At 59.4% G+C, this 14,265-nt stretch overlaps 2 protein-coding genes across 3 annotated transcripts; one reads left to right on the forward strand and one right to left on the reverse strand.

Annotated features, from left to right (window-relative positions):
• The first annotated feature begins 2,324 nt into the window (after positions 1-2,324).
• Positions 2,325-4,209, forward strand: Gfy (golgi associated olfactory signaling regulator). Its single transcript, XM_010640726.1, has 3 exons — positions 2,325-3,486; positions 3,561-3,734; positions 3,939-4,209. The coding sequence occupies exons 1-3, from the start codon at positions 2,325-2,327 to the stop codon at positions 4,136-4,138; spliced, it is 1,536 nt and encodes a 511-aa protein (XP_010639028.1). The 3' UTR covers positions 4,139-4,209.
• Positions 4,210-5,168: 959 nt separating this feature from the next.
• On the reverse strand, positions 5,169-12,318 carry Slc17a7 (solute carrier family 17 member 7). 2 transcript variants are annotated; one of them, XM_033765885.1, is made up of 11 exons: positions 10,255-12,318; positions 8,824-8,942; positions 8,488-8,592; positions 8,314-8,401; positions 8,078-8,164; positions 7,844-7,986; positions 6,981-7,130; positions 6,758-6,890; positions 6,180-6,290; positions 5,924-6,051; positions 5,169-5,849 (listed from the first exon to the last, which is right to left on the reverse strand). In XM_033765885.1, the coding sequence occupies exons 1-11, from the start codon at positions 10,574-10,576 to the stop codon at positions 5,556-5,558; spliced, it is 1,680 nt and encodes a 559-aa protein (XP_033621776.1). In that variant the 5' UTR covers positions 10,577-12,318; the 3' UTR covers positions 5,169-5,555. The 2 variants fall into 2 exon arrangements, with proteins under 2 accessions (XP_033621776.1, XP_033621777.1); XM_033765886.1 differs by having other exon boundaries at positions 8,478-8,592; positions 10,255-10,522.
• Positions 12,319-14,265: the final 1,947 nt, after the last annotated feature.

The raw sequence follows: 14,265 nt of genomic DNA on the forward strand, positions 1-14,265 counted from the left end.
CGCAGTGGGCTGGGGCGGCACGCGGACAGCCCCCTTATATCGCCTCCCCAACCCCCGCACTGGGCAGTGACGCAGGCCGGGCCGGGGGCGCAGGGTCACCTCCCCCCCAGGCTCATTAGGAGCCACTGGCGGTAATGAGGAACCGGGGGTGGGGGCCCTGCTGCTGCTTGGCCGCCACCAACTAATTGGGACCATGAGCTGGGACCTGAGAAGAGGGAGGGGAAGCGACAGAGGTGGTCACAGTGGGTGTGTCAGAGGGATAAAAATAGAGGCTGTGGAGCGACCATGAGAGCACAAGTCAGAGACACAGAGAGAGACGGAAAACATGAGAGAGGAAGCAGTAGTGACAGCAAGAGAGACAAAGGGAAGGGATAAGCAGGAGAGGGAGGACAAAGACAGAAGGAAGGGAAGGGATTCAGAAAGGGAACAGCCAGCAGGAAAGGAAAAGAGGAGAGAGAGGCAGAGAGGAAAGGCTCTCAGACAGACAGACAGAGAAAGGACAGCAGCCCAGAGCACAGGCCCACGCACAGCACAGGAGGAAGCGCAGACTGGAGAGCTGGGGACGGAGACAGGGCAGGCCTGTACAGACAGGTGACGACAGGCAAACTCAAAAAGCCAGAAAGCCTGGGACAGACCGAGAAGTGGGGGCACAGACAAGGACCCTGAGTTCTGGGCGGGACTTGGGACATTGTGACAATAAAGCACAATTCATACACTGACTCTCATGAGGTTTTTGGTTGTTTTTTGTTTGTTTCATTTTGAGACTGGGTCTGACTATGTAGTTCAAGCTGGCCTTGAACTCACAATGCTCCTCCTGCCTCAGCCTCCTGAGTGCTGGGATGACAGGCTTGAGACCCCACACCAAAAAGGAGACTTCTACACACAGTGGGGATGTGGGGCAAAGGTCAGAAGCCCTGAAGGGTAGGAGCAGCCTGGGCCATGGGAACCTGGACTTCTAGTTCCCGAGGGGAAGAGGCAGAGCTCGGACTCCTAAATGTGAGAGTGGCTGAGACAAGGGTCCAGGGACCTGGGGCTGGAGAAGGAGGGGCCAGATACCTGGACTCGTGTCTGGAAACAGAAAGGGCTGGAGGCCCAGACTCCTGGGTCTGAACAGAGGGGACTCTGGACTGAGGCTCAGGGCAACTACAGTAGGAAGGGTCTGGAAGGAGAGGACAGGGGACCCTTGGTTTCAAAGATGGTTTGTGTGGGCGACATCTGTCCCCACACCATCCAGTTCCGAACTCCCTTCTCCACCCCAGAGGCAGTGCCCTTCATCTCTGGCCCTTTAAGAGCCTCAGTGCGTTGCTAGGCTCCCAGGGTCCCCAGGGAGGGGGTCAGGTGCGTCACCTGTGCACCTATGGGACCCTCTGCTGCCCCGCCCGGAGCCAGTCTGCAGCGTTCACCTGTGTCTGTATCCAGCTCCGTTCACTGCTGCTTCCTTGGACCTCCCTGAGCAGGTAGGAGACCCTAAGTACCCAGCAACGTTGTCCCATACAGGCGTCTATGGCCTCCACCTCCATCTTCCCACAGACCGTGCATGAGCTTAGAACAGCTCCGGGACACGGAGTCTGCTCCATCCTCACTAAACAGGGAGCCCAGGGTTCCCACCCCACACCGGGCTGGGCTGCGGAGTCCAGGCCCCCGCTTCTGGAGGACCCAGGACTCAGGGATTCCAAACGCCTAACTCAGGGCTCAGAATCAAGACCCAGCCCCACCTCTCCCGGGCTTACTGCTTGGAAAGCGTGGACAACTGAACATCCAGGTTCTTAAGAATCCGGGACGTAGATGCTCAGCCCCTCTCCCTAGTGGCCCCGGCGTCTGAACCCCCAGCAGCCTTCATACCATGAGCCCAGCTCTTCCTCCTGAGCCTTCTCTAGTGTAAACAACCTCAGTCCAGGTGTCCTGGGGGCCCTGGGAGAGGAAGGTGACCCCTGTCCCCTAGAGGTCTGACACCCTGCAAAGCTGCAGTCCAGGATTTGTGAGGGCTTGGAAAGATACACTTTTTCCAATTTTTCTGGAACCCCTCAGGGGAACAAGGAAATTATCTGCACCTCCCAAGAAGCTGGTGCCCCTGAGTCTCTCCCTTCCCTACTGCCCCCCCCACAAACTCGGACGGTTGCAGAGGGGCCCTGCGTCCTTCCCTGGCGCGAAGCTGGGCCCCGACGGACAGGTCCACCTGGGAACCAACTGGTGCAGAGGGACCTCCGGGCGGGCGGGGCCTCCGGGTGGGCGGGGCCTAGCTGGTGGACGGGACTCCGGGAGGCTTTGGTTTTAACCCCTCCGTCCCTTTTTCCCCCTCACAGCTAGAGGAATCGCCCAACACTATGAAATCCTTCAGTCCGATCCTTTTCCTTCTGGTCTTCCTCCATTCCCTCCTGGGCTCTCAGGCCGCACCTTCAGCCCCTCTGCCCCTGGGCTCTGACGTTCAGGGGATGGGTCACCCTGCAGCGACCTTCCCTGGCGCTTCTGAAAACGCCACTGGAGAAGGCCCTAACCCGCAATTCCCTGCGACTATTCGTCCTGAGCCCTCCAAGATGCCTCGTGCAGTTTACCCTGAGACCACCGCTCTTGATTTCACTGAGACCCCCGGGCCTGATCTGGAAACCCCACAGCCCCAGTCTCCTGACACCCCCCAGCCTGACCCGTTCACCACCTCAGTATCAGAATTCCCGGACAGCCCCCACACTAACTGCTCCAAAGCGACACACCCAGAGCCTTCTGGGACCCCCGACCCTGCCCCGACAGACCCTCCACACCCTGGATCCTCTGACACCCCAAAACCTAGTCCCTCAAAAGTGACACTCCCAGAAAATCCTGAGACCCCAAATGCTAACTCTATGCAGACCACACACCAAGAATCCGCAAAGATCCTCAGACTTAACACCCCTGAAATCTCACATGTTAAAAGCCCTGACCCCACCAAGCCTCTTGACACCAAATCTCTAGAAGCCAGTGATGCTGGCACAACTGAGACCCCAAGCTCTCACTTCCCCCTGAACGTTCATCCTGACCCCACTGAAATCCTCCACCTAGAGGCCCACGAGAACCCTAACCCCAGCCCCACCAAAACTCCCCAAGCAGAGCTCCCCACAGCCCACCACCAGGATGCAACCAAGATCCCCCAAACCTCCGTCCTTGAAGTCTCCACTAGTCTGCACCCAGAAACCGCTGGGCCCCTCAGGGATGCAGCCACTGCCCTCAGTGAGCTGCGCCCGAGTCCCCAGGCAGACACCCTCGCGGCCACCCAGCCTGACCCCTCTCAACTGCCCACCTCAGACTCGCCAGGGTCCCTTGAGCCAAAGGCCCCCCAAAACTCGGACCCCAAAAGGCAGAGCACCCCACTGGCCTCAGCCCGGATTGTGGGCCCCCCTGCTCCTCCAGAGCCACCCAGTCAGCTGCTCCCCGCAATTCCCCGGGCTCCCCAGCGGCGCGGGCGAGGCGAGAGAGTGAACACTATCATCGTGGTGGAGCACGTGAAGGAGACCGGTGAGGGCCGGACCGGGTCTGAGGGCGGAGGGCGGAGGGGGCTGGGATCTTAAATCACCGGGCTCCTCCCTCAGGCGTGACTCTCGTGGGGCGCCCACGCGGCTCGACTGGAGGGGCCCTGTGCCTGTTCTTTGCTGGGACCGGGCTTTTGATCTGCATCTTTCTGCTGCTGTGGTGTCTCTACCGGCGGGCAGCCCGACACCGGCCCTTCGCACACCACCGGCTCCCGGACAGCGGAGACGAGCCGGGTGAGTGCTGTGTTCCCTTGCAGACCCTCCTGTTTCCTCATCCTGATCGCTGGACACTTTCTGGAGCCCAGAACCGCACGGCTGCCGGCTGACCCACCCACCCCAAGAGAGCGCGCCCGCCCGTCCCGGGGCTTCTCCCCGGCCAGAGGCCTGGCCCCGAAGGCCCGGTCAGCTGGGGGTGACCCCTCCCCTTTGCTCCCACAGTTATGCACCTGGATGCCCCGAAGGACCCCTGCGACCTCTACTTTTATGCGCCGGATGCCTGGGTGCCTTCGCACATCTCCACCAAGCAGCCGCCGCCCACACCGCCGCTGCCACCCAAGCTGCCCCCGCCTCCCCGCGGGGGACGCCCCCAGCGCCTGGAGCCGCTGTCCCCTGATACGCTCCCCAACAACTTCGTGTGAGCCCCTTTCGGTCCCTCCAGGCCTGCACACTCTTCTTAGTGAATCTCTTGGATATAGCGTCCAGCACGGATGTTTTCCTGGTGATTGCAGAACACCGCTGAATAAACCCGATGCTCCCATGGCTACGCCTCCGCTGGCCTGGGGTTGGGGGGCTGGGTCCTACTGAGATCTAGTCTGCTAGGGTTGACTTCCTCTTTGGGGAAAGGAAGGGGCTAGGGGATGAGAGGCCTGGTCTGAGGGAGGAGGCCGGGCCCAGCATTCCCGCGCCCCTAGTCAGTGACCACTCAGTGTACACCAGAGCATTTTATTGGGAGTGGGGCTGGGCAGGATTTACAGTCACAGAGACAGAGACATCAAGACACAGTCCTGCCCGAGGATAAACACCCCTCTCCCCAGCCCCTTCTCTGTCCTGGGATTGTGTCTTCTACGTATGTTCCCAAATTCTAGGCTGAAAGAGGGTTGTGTGAGAGGGGAAGAACCTCAGACTTTGAAGTCATTTAGCCCCTTAGGGACACAACAAATGGCCACTGAGAAGCTGAGGGCAGTCTGAAACCACCCGGGTGAATAAAGTGCAAGGAACTGGGCAGAAGAGGGGCATCTCGAAACCACCAGGGGGAAGTTCAATAGCGGTGGCTTCAAACCACTGAATTAATAGACTTGAGCAGCCACTATGTAGACCTGAAGATTGTATCAGAGAAAGTGCATGGGGTAGAGAGGCATATAGTTAAAACAGCTGTTTTGGTTGTTTCCCCTAGGCATGGCACAAAGCTAGGGACAAGATGGGGGAATCTGGTGCTTCAGCAGAACCTGCTGGGGGAGGGGGGCTTGAAACCGCCATTTTCCCTCAGAAACGCTGGTGAGAATCAATCCCTGGAATGGCGGGGATGAGTGATCGGTTAACCTAACCTGGGAGATGCAGAACAGAGTCAGGAGAGATCTGGAACTTCTAGAAGAGGACCTTGAATTTTTCTGAGAGGGGGGGCTGAGTAATCTCAGGGATGGCCTTGAAATTCCTTGGGTTGGGGGGAATGGGGGTGCTGAGTAATCTCAGGGATCAGCCTGAGAATCCCTGGGGTCGGAGGAAAGGAGGAGTTGCCTCAAAATCACAACAGCACAAGGTTGGACTGTCCATTCAAATAAAGCCCTGAAAGGAGAGATTTGAAACCACTGAGGCAGCACAAATGGAGAAAGGAAACTTTAGGGGAATCTGGGTATCCTTGAAACCACCAGACTGTGGCTTCCCTACCCCTGAGAGAAGTTAGGAAGGGAAAAGTTGTGACATCACTGGGATGGAGGGAGAGTGCTTCTTAGGCCTGAGGCAGAACAGAGAGGACTGGGGTCCCCTGACACCATCACTCAGGCCAGAGATGTATGGAGTGGAGGTCCTGGAAACTGCCATTCAGTGGGAGGCACATGGTCAGTAGTCCCGGACAGGGGGTGGGGGCCTCGGGGGCTGAACAGTGCTGTGTGTAGCCCCATAGGAAGGAGGCGGGGCAGGGGGAGCCCCAGGGGGCTCAGCCTCATCCTCCATTTCACTCTCATCACTGCCAGCCAGCTGGTCGTGGCCCACGAAGCCACACTTCTCCTCACTCATCTCCTCCGGCTCGGCCCACGGCTGCTTCTCTCCGGAAGCGAAGACCCCATAGAAGATGACGCCCCCGTAGTGCACCAGGGAGGCGATGAGGAACACGTACTGCCACTCCTCCCGCGTCTGTGGGGGACCACAGGGATGGGGTCAAGGAAGGGGACAGGGAGGCTGGTGCCGCGGTGCTGGCGGGCGCCCACCTTGTGCTTGGTCATGGCCCCCACGATGATGGGGCAGACCATGCCCGACAGCGTGCCCACGCCGTTGGAGATGCCCATGAGGATGCTGGCGTAGCGAGGCGCGATGTCCAGGTGGTTGACGTTGAACCCTGGCAGGAGAAAGGCAGGCGGCGTCACACTGGGGTCCCCTGATGCCCTCTTGTGGGTACACTTTTGCGAGGCAGAAGCCCCATCCTAGGCTGACTAGAGCCCCCAACTGCAGATCTGCGCTTCTCACCCGAGATGGCGAAGCCGCTGAAGCCCACGGCGAGAACCAGGAAGGAGATGGCGACGCCCTTGGAGTGCGAGTAGCCGACCACCAGCAGCAGCGTGGCTTCCATGCCGAAGCCTGCGGAGCGCGAACTACTGAGCGCCCCCGTCCTAGCCCCGCCCCTACCCGCCAACCCCGCCCACGACAACTGAGCCGGCCCGCTGGGGATCCAGGACCCGACCCCGATCTGTGCAACTTCTCACCTTTCCTCTCTGCTCCCACTTAGCAGGTGGCTCGTCCCCTCAAGACCCCAACTCACGGCCCCTCTTTCTCCCTAGTCCGTTCCCCGCTCCGATCAGCCCGGTGCTGGCCTCTCACCCTTACATCCTCAGCCCAGTCAAGCCGTAAACTCAGCCGGATGCCCGGCTTTGTGCTCCGTGCAGCCCCGCCCTCACTCTGCCTCTGTCCAATTAGCTTCACCCTTGGCCAGGGCTCTGACCACTCCCCACACCCTCGGCCGGCCTATTGGTTATGCCCCTAGGCGCGCTACTACGCCCAGGCGGAACCAGGCCAATTGCAGCCCCGCCCGGGCCACGCCCACTCACCTCCGCAGTTCATCAACTTGCGCACGTTGGTGGTGGACATGATGCGGCGGCTCCGCAGGAAGTCGGCGATCTGGCCGCCTATGGGCACGATGATTGTCATGACCAGGTGAGGCAGCGCCGACACCAAGCCGACCTGCAGGAGCACGGTACAGATTTGCGGGGAGGGCCTCAGGGCCACCACTCAGGCCCCGCTCCCGTCTCCTCTCCTCCTGCTGGGCCCTACCTTGCTAATCTCGAAGCCGAACACTTCTTCAAAGTAGGCGGGCTGGGAGATGAGGAGCAGGTAGAACGTCCAGCTGCGGCAGAAGTTGGCCACGATGATGGCATAGACCGGCATGGACGTGAAGAAGCGGCGCCAGGGCGTGTTAAACTTCTGGGGGTGGAAGGGGCGGCTGAGACGGAGCCCAGGGCTGGGGAGTCTCCAGGTCCCTTGGGGGCCTCACTAGACACGCGCAAAGACCCAGTGACTCTGATCTCATTGAGACTTTAGGGATACAAGGGCGTCGGCCACATCACATCCCAGGCAGTGTCACGTCCGTGACAGTTCAGGGATGCAGGGCTGGGGTCTAGCTCACAGTGACCCTCGAGTTTGAGGGTGTCCGGGCCCCACAGGAACCCATAAACGTGAGCCCAGGAGTCTTTTTCTATTCAATCATGCAGCCTCACTCACCCTAAGAAATAGCAAGTCCCCATTGGCTGTTATTTGAGACAGGGTCTCCCTATGTGTACCAGGCTGGCCTTGCATTCACTATGCAGTCCAGACTGGCCTGGAATTCGTGGCGATCCTGCGGCCTCAGCCTCCTGAGTGCTGGGATCACAGGTGTGCGCCCCATGTCCAGCCACATTCTGATCCCCACATTCTAATCCGGTCTCTTCTGCTTTTAACCACGCCTCCTCCGTGCTTCTAATTTCACCCGCCCCTGCCAAGCTCTCTTCCACCGCGCGCTATGGGGCTCTCAGATTCTGCCCCCCACCCCGCGGATCCAGTGCTGTCTTTTCTGAGAACCTGCAGGAATCCGCAGGGATGCAGGCTCGAGCCCCGCAATCCCTCCGGCCCCGCCCCGCCCCGCAGACTCCGCCCCGGACCGTGAGGGGGTTCATGAGCTTGGCGCTCTCGCCGATGGCGTCCTCAATGTACTTCCGCTCCTCCTCGGAGATGCTGGGGTGCAGGGCGGGGGATTCGTAAGAGACGAGCAACCAAAACAGGTACCAGAAGATCCCGAAGCTGCCTGAAGGGGGTCAGCAGGGGGACGGGAGCCGGGTGACGACAGGTCCCTCTCCGCCCAGAGCCACCTAGTAACAGGCGTCTGGGTTCCTCACCGTAGACGTAGAAAACAGAGCTCCACCCGGAATACTGCACCAGGACCCCGGCGAGAGGCATCGCCACCACTGCCCCAGCGTAGGAACCTGAGCGGGGCGAGGTGGACAGAGAACGCGCCCATCTTCCCTGGATCCTGGAATAAGGACCCCCAGCCCTCGCCTTTCTAGGACAGAGGCACAGGCCACAGCTGCTTTCCTCACTCGCGGGAAACTATGCCCCTCTCCTTCCCTCTCACCGCAAAAGGCTGTCGTCGCCAGGCGACTGCGTTCTAAAGGTGGGGCCCATTTGCTCCAGATCCCGTGGCACGCTGGGTATGTGACCCCCTGGGAAGGAGAAACCCAAGTTAACCGGAAGAGGCGGGGTCAGGGGGCGGGCCAGGCACGAGAGGCGGGGCTTTACCTCTACCAACCCCTGCAGGATCCTCACGAAGATAACACAGCCGTAGTGGACACGAGCGGCCGACGGGATCAACATGTTTAGAGTGGAGGTGGCCACAATGGCAAAGCCGAAAACTCTGATTCGAAGGTGGGAGAAAGGGGTCCAGCTATCTCGCCGTCCCTGGGATTCTGCCCTTCCCACTACTCCACCTCCTCGGTGACTCCCCCTAACACAATCGCAAGCTCCGCCCCCAACACAGCTCCTCGCCTCACCTCGAAATCAAACCCACCCAATTCGCGCTCACACTAACTCCACCCACAAAACGGTAGCTCCCGCCCACCTTGATATCCCCACCATGGTACCTTACCTGTTGGCTGCGAATTTTTGGCAGATAAATCCTCCAGGAATCTGAGTGACAATGTAGCCCCAAAAAAAGGAGCCATGTATGAGGCCGACAGTCTCTGGATCCCAAGAGAACTGGGCTTTCTGTGGACCAAAAGGCTTATTAAACCAGCCGCCCTGCCTAAACTCTGCCCTCCACCAATCAGTAACCCTAGATGTGGCACCTCAGCCAATCAGCCACAATGAATTCCCTCAGGTCTCCGAAACACCTGCCAATCAGGGCTCGCACCATCCCATTGTCAGAGTGGACCAACTGCTCTTCATGTTGCTAGGTCCAGTGCTACTACTTAATTAACAACAAGGCCTGTGGCTGCCTCAAAGCCTGCTGTGGCCTGCTTCCTTGCCTAAGGACCCCCTCCCTGACTGTCCCGGGGCCCATGTGCAGGATGGCTCTCTTTTTCCACTTCTCTCCAGTTTATGAATTATCCCCAGGTAGGGTTAAGGCAGGGATGAGAATAGGATTCATGTAGAATCCAAGAGTGTGGCTTCTACACTACTGAATTTACGAGTAGAAATTCTGGGATGAGAAAGGGCTTTGGGAGGCCAGAGCAGGAGGGTGTAGCTTGGGTGACGGTGGAGTTTCAGAAAAGTCAGGGTCAGCCTGGCACACACCTGTAATCCCGCCTACCCGGGAGGCTGAGGCAGGAGGCCGGCTGGATCATTTAGCAAGACACTGTCTCAAATCAAAAAGGGCTAGGGATGTAGCTCAGCAGTGGAGCGCTTGTTTAGCACGCGCGAAGCCCTGGGTTCCATCCTCAGTACTTCCAACAGGAAGGAGGGATCAAAATGCAGGGATTGGGATTGGGATTAAGTTGATGTGACCCAGGGACCTGAGCGTGGGGACACAGGCCTCAAATAAATAACTGGTAAGGCCAGGTGTGGTGGCGCACGCCTGTAATCCCAGCACTCGGGAGGCTGAGGCAGGAGGATCGCTGCGAGTTCGAGACCAGCCTGGGCTACATAGTGAGTTCCAGGTCAGTCTCAACTACATAGTGAGACCAATAAATAAATAAATAAATAAATAAATAAATAATGGTAGATTCAAAATGGAATGGAAGGGCCGGGGATTTAGTTCAGTGGCACCATGCCTGCCTCACAAGCACAAGGTCGTGAGTTCGACCCCCAGTACCAAAAACAAAACAAACAAAATGGAACGGAAGTTAACACATAGGGCACCTAATGCTGGGACAGTCTTCATTTCTAAAGAACTAAAAATAGGGGCGGTGCTCATTTAGGTCAGGGCCGAGCTTAAGAAGGGAGGAGCCGGAGGTGAGGTCCGAGATGAAGGGCAGAGAGGGTGGGCGGGGCCACGAGGCGGGGAGGGGAAGGCGTGGCCCGGGCGGTGTCGGGGCTAGAGTGACGTCAGCGGGACGGGCGGGGCTCCGCCAGCAGCTACCTGCACCACCACGTGTCCCCCGCGGTGGGTCGTGCTGTTGTTGACCATGGAGACGATGGCCACGCCCAGGTTGCAGCGGATGCCGAAGCTGATGCAGAAACCCAGACCACTCATGATGGCGATAATGTAGCGGCGAGGGAGGCCAAAGCAGGTGCAGTCCACCACCGGGGGGTCCCGGGTCTGCGTCGTCACCGGGCGCCCGTCGGCGCTCAGCTCCAGAGTCTCCGCACCTTCTTGCCGCTTCTCCAGGAGGCTGCGGCGAGAGTCTAGGACTCAGCAGGCCAGGGCCCCGGGCCGCCTCTCCCGCGACACAGGAGTCCATGGCAAACCCTCCTGCTCTTCGAGACCCAGAGGTCTATGTCGACAGCCTCATCCGACCCAGAAGCCCGGGTCCCTAGCTGTCCTCTCCTCCCAGGACCCAGGAATCTTGACCCCCAGGCCCACCTCCCTCGGACCAGGAAATCAGGATCCCGGCCCGCTTTCTCTCCAGTCCTGTCATCACTGGCTTTGGGATCCAGAGCCTGCGCCCCCAGCCCCCGCCTCTGATCCCAGTCTATTTGAGGAAGCAAAAGGTGCTAGAGAGGCCTCGGCGAAGGTGTCAGAAGAACAGCTGCTTCCCAGCCGGTCTGCTATGCACACACCGCTCCTGCGCTGCCCCCAGGGCAAGCCCTGCCCGCTGCGAGCCAGGTGTGGGGCTGCCATCAGCTGACACCTCCGAGGCCACCGAAGCCCATTCCTGGGACGCGGGGTGGGGACAGGGCAGTGGGCGCAGGAGTCCGGCAGCCCAGCCCGGGCAGCCCTGGGGAACCGGAGTTCAGGCTGTCAGCCTAGGGGGCAGGGAGGGAGGGCGGCGGGAGGTGTCCTGGCAGGGGACAGATGGCCCTGCCAGGGAGATCGGCTCGTTCCCCAGCGTGCCTCTCGCCCCAGCCTGTGCTGCGTGCAGGATGGAGCCTGAGGTGGTGGATGGGGCACTTGGAGGCCACCTCAGACCCAGGGAAAAGCTAAGGAGAGGGGGGGGCTGTAGGGAAAGGAGGGTGACAGAGACAGGGTGCTCCAGGAGACCCACAGAGACACAAAAGGAGGGAGAGATGGGGGAGCCCCAAGGGAGACTGAAACCCAAAAAGAGTGGGACAGCGACCCAGAGAGGAGCACAGACCCGGGGGAGACAGGCAGAGATGCAGAGAGGTGGGAAGACTAAACCGCAAGACGGACACAGATGCAGAGGGAGGGCAAGAGCCCCAACGCGCTGAAAGATGGAGAGATGAGGAGACAAGGGGGAAGCAGGCTGGGGACAGGATGTGCGAGGCGTAGCCCGCCCCGAGGCGGGGAGGCAGCCAGGGTATCGGGCTGGAGCCCAGGAAGGGGCTGGAACAGATGGAGGCGAGGGAGACTGGGACGGGGGAGGAAAGAACAGCCAGACGGCCTGGGGGGAGGGAGGTGGGCGGGATGCAACACACAGCCGCCCCTCCCCACCCAGGACGTGAGCGGGGGAGCCCGGGGAGGAGGGACAAGACCCCTGAGCGGGGCACAGAGGCAGAGGGAGAATGGAAGCCACCGGAATGAGGCCCATAGGGGAACAGGGACTCCCCTCAGGCTCCTGTCAGAATATGTTGGCCAATGAGATTAACCTGTGTGTGGCCCACACTGCTATCAATGACACTGAGCCTGAAACTTAAGTGATGGCAGCCCCTGGAGCTTGGTGTTCACTGCTCATGAGCTGGGGTCTCAGAATTCCACATCCATGGAATGGGGGCCAGAGGAGACATGCAGCTTCCTGAGGAGGAGGCCAAGCTGACAACAAGATAAGACCAGGAGGACCGGGGGTTTAGCTCCGTGGCTCCATGCCTGCCTCACAAGAGCAAAGCCCTGAGTCCCATTCCTGGTATGGAGAAAAAAAAGGGGGGGATATAGAGAGGAGAGTCTGCAGGGAGATCCCTCCCCTGCCCTAGATACTCAGGCCCAGAAACTTGCTGCTGAGGAAAAATGACATCAGTAGAGGTCTCCATTGCCCTCTCTTGGGATCTCTGTCCACTCTCCAGGTTTCTGTTCTCTTTTGTTTTTTTTTTTTTTTTTTTTCAAAACAGGTCTCAGTATGTAGCCCAGTCTGGCCTTGAACTCACAGAGATCCTCCTGCCTCAGCCTCCTAGGTGCTGGGATCACAGGTGTGCATCACCATGCCCAGTGCTCTTATGTCCTTTTGGTTCTCTCTTATCTTCCCAATGTGCAACTGAGGAAACTGAGGCTCAGAAAGCAAAAGTGACATGGCCAAGGTCATGCCTGAGAATCACTATGGGGCCTGATCCTTTCCTGGCTCTCAGCACTGTCCCAACAAGGACCTGACTCCGACTCCTCCTCCTCCTGCACCCCCTCCCCTTCGTCCTTGTCCTAACTCTCCCTGGGCTCCTGTCTGTTTTCTGGTCCAAAAGAGTTCTCCACCTACACCAGCATCACTCATCTCCAGGAAAATCTGCAGCTTCTGCCCTGGCTTTCCCCAGGGAAAACCAATCTGGGTTGAAATGATAGTCTCATGTGCAGTCATAGATCCCTCGCTCCTCAGCTGGGCCTCAGTTTCCCAGCTTGGTGTGGAGAGTTATATGGGACCTATGCTGTGTCCACCCTCCCAGCCACCAAAGGAAACATCCCCAACCTGCTTTGGCGGACCGCCCTGGCCAGGGCTCTGAGTTCTGGGGTCTCTGGGCCCCTGGGGCCTCTCCGAGAGATGAGGGCAAGGCTGTGATGGACACAGAAACCCAGACCCAGAGGAGCGGCTGAGAAACAGAGCCTGAGGGAGGGGCCGGAGCAGCTCATCCCTCTGCTGCTGCCCCCCAGCCCCCGCCGTCTGCACATCTCTCCCGCTAGCTCTCCTGACTTCGCACTGATGTATTTTGAGAAACTCGTGAAAGGAGGCGAGAAAAAAGGGTGGGGAGGGGATGGGAAATTGGAAAAAGAGGGGTGAAGTTATCTCCGCTCCCCTCCCCCACCCTCACACCGCGCCCCCCCACCTCCTTCCCAGCCATCCTGTCTCCCGTGTTACTAGGGGTGGGGTAACTTGGGAGCTAGCGGGTGTTCTGCAGCAAGCAGGACTCACGTTAGACTTAGGAAAGGACTTCGGTGGCCTAGTGAGATGGCCCGAGGATTCCCCCAAGGTGGGGTCAGGGCAGTGGGACAGGGCACAGGGTTGGAAGGCAGGGCGGCAGGGGCTTGGCGCTGACGAGGCCATCTCCTCTCCACTCTGCGGCCAGATATTTTTAGGCTTTTCCGCAGCTGAGTAATTTTTCTGACTGGAAGCCAGAGCTGGGGTTGGGGGTGAGAGATGGGGTGGTGTCCAGACTACCTGTGAGGGACACCCAGGTCGTTGGGGTCATTGCCCTGGGTGGGAGGAAGCCCCTACAGCTCTAGCCTGCATCCTCTGGGACGTCTGTCCTGTTTCACGGGCCTAATTTTTCACACTGCAACTCCCTTCCCCCACCCCGGGACCCAGGACACCCTGGCTTCTTCCTCCCAGCTTAACCCCCCTCAAGGACAAGGGCCAATGGGCCCCAATCCGCTTTAGCTGCAGATTAAACGCCCTGACAGACAGAAATTCAGGAAGACCCAGGATGAAGGCAGCAACCCAGAGAGAGCCGCAGAGATCAGAGACAGAGGGGGACCGAGTCCCCAAGAAATGGGCCTCAGAGAAGAGGAGGTGGGCAGAGGTTCCCGGCAAAGGCTGATAGAAATTTAGTGGCAGTGTTGACCAGAGAGCCGGAGGGTGGGACAGAGATCCGGGACAGGGGACGAAGACCCAGAAAAGAGGCTGAACCCCAGAGATGGGGGGAAAGGACATCCAGAGACAGGGGTGCAAAGGTCCGGAGGGGGCGCAGGAGACCCAGACAGGCGAACAGAGACAGGAGGAGGAATGTCCAGTTCAGAGCCAGAGCGAGCCCGAGCGGGAAGCTGCAGAAAACTGAGCGACCCTGGCCAGAGCGGACGAGGACCGCACCGTCGGACGCGAGCGAAAGAGCGGGCGGA

This window comes from Fukomys damarensis, unplaced genomic scaffold (genome assembly GCF_012274545.1).
Source record: "Fukomys damarensis isolate Sample0158 unplaced genomic scaffold, DMR_v1.0_HiC HiC_scaffold_19, whole genome shotgun sequence".
In the NCBI taxonomy this organism is placed as follows: Eukaryota; Metazoa; Chordata; class Mammalia; order Rodentia; family Bathyergidae; genus Fukomys; species Fukomys damarensis.

Coding starts and splice junctions, on each gene's coding strand:
- Gfy (XM_010640726.1), top strand. CDS start 2,325: ATGAAATCCTTCAGTCCGATCCTTTTCCTTCTGGTCTTCCTCCATTCC. Junction 3,487..3,560: donor GGAGCACGTGAAGGAGACCG/GTGAGGGCCGGA, acceptor CTCCTCCCTCAG/GCGTGACTCTCGTGGGGCGC. Junction 3,735..3,938: donor GGACAGCGGAGACGAGCCGG/GTGAGTGCTGTG, acceptor TTGCTCCCACAG/TTATGCACCTGGATGCCCCG.
- Slc17a7 (XM_033765885.1), bottom strand. CDS start 10,576: ATGGACTCCTGTGTCGCGGGAGAGGCGGCCCGGGGCCCTGGCCTGCTG. Junction 8,402..8,487: donor TTCGTGAGGATCCTGCAGGG/GTTGGTAGAGGT, acceptor TCTCCTTCCCAG/GGGGTCACATACCCAGCGTG. Junction 6,891..6,980: donor TCGGCTTCGAGATTAGCAAG/GTAGGGCCCAGC, acceptor GTGCTCCTGCAG/GTCGGCTTGGTGTCGGCGCT.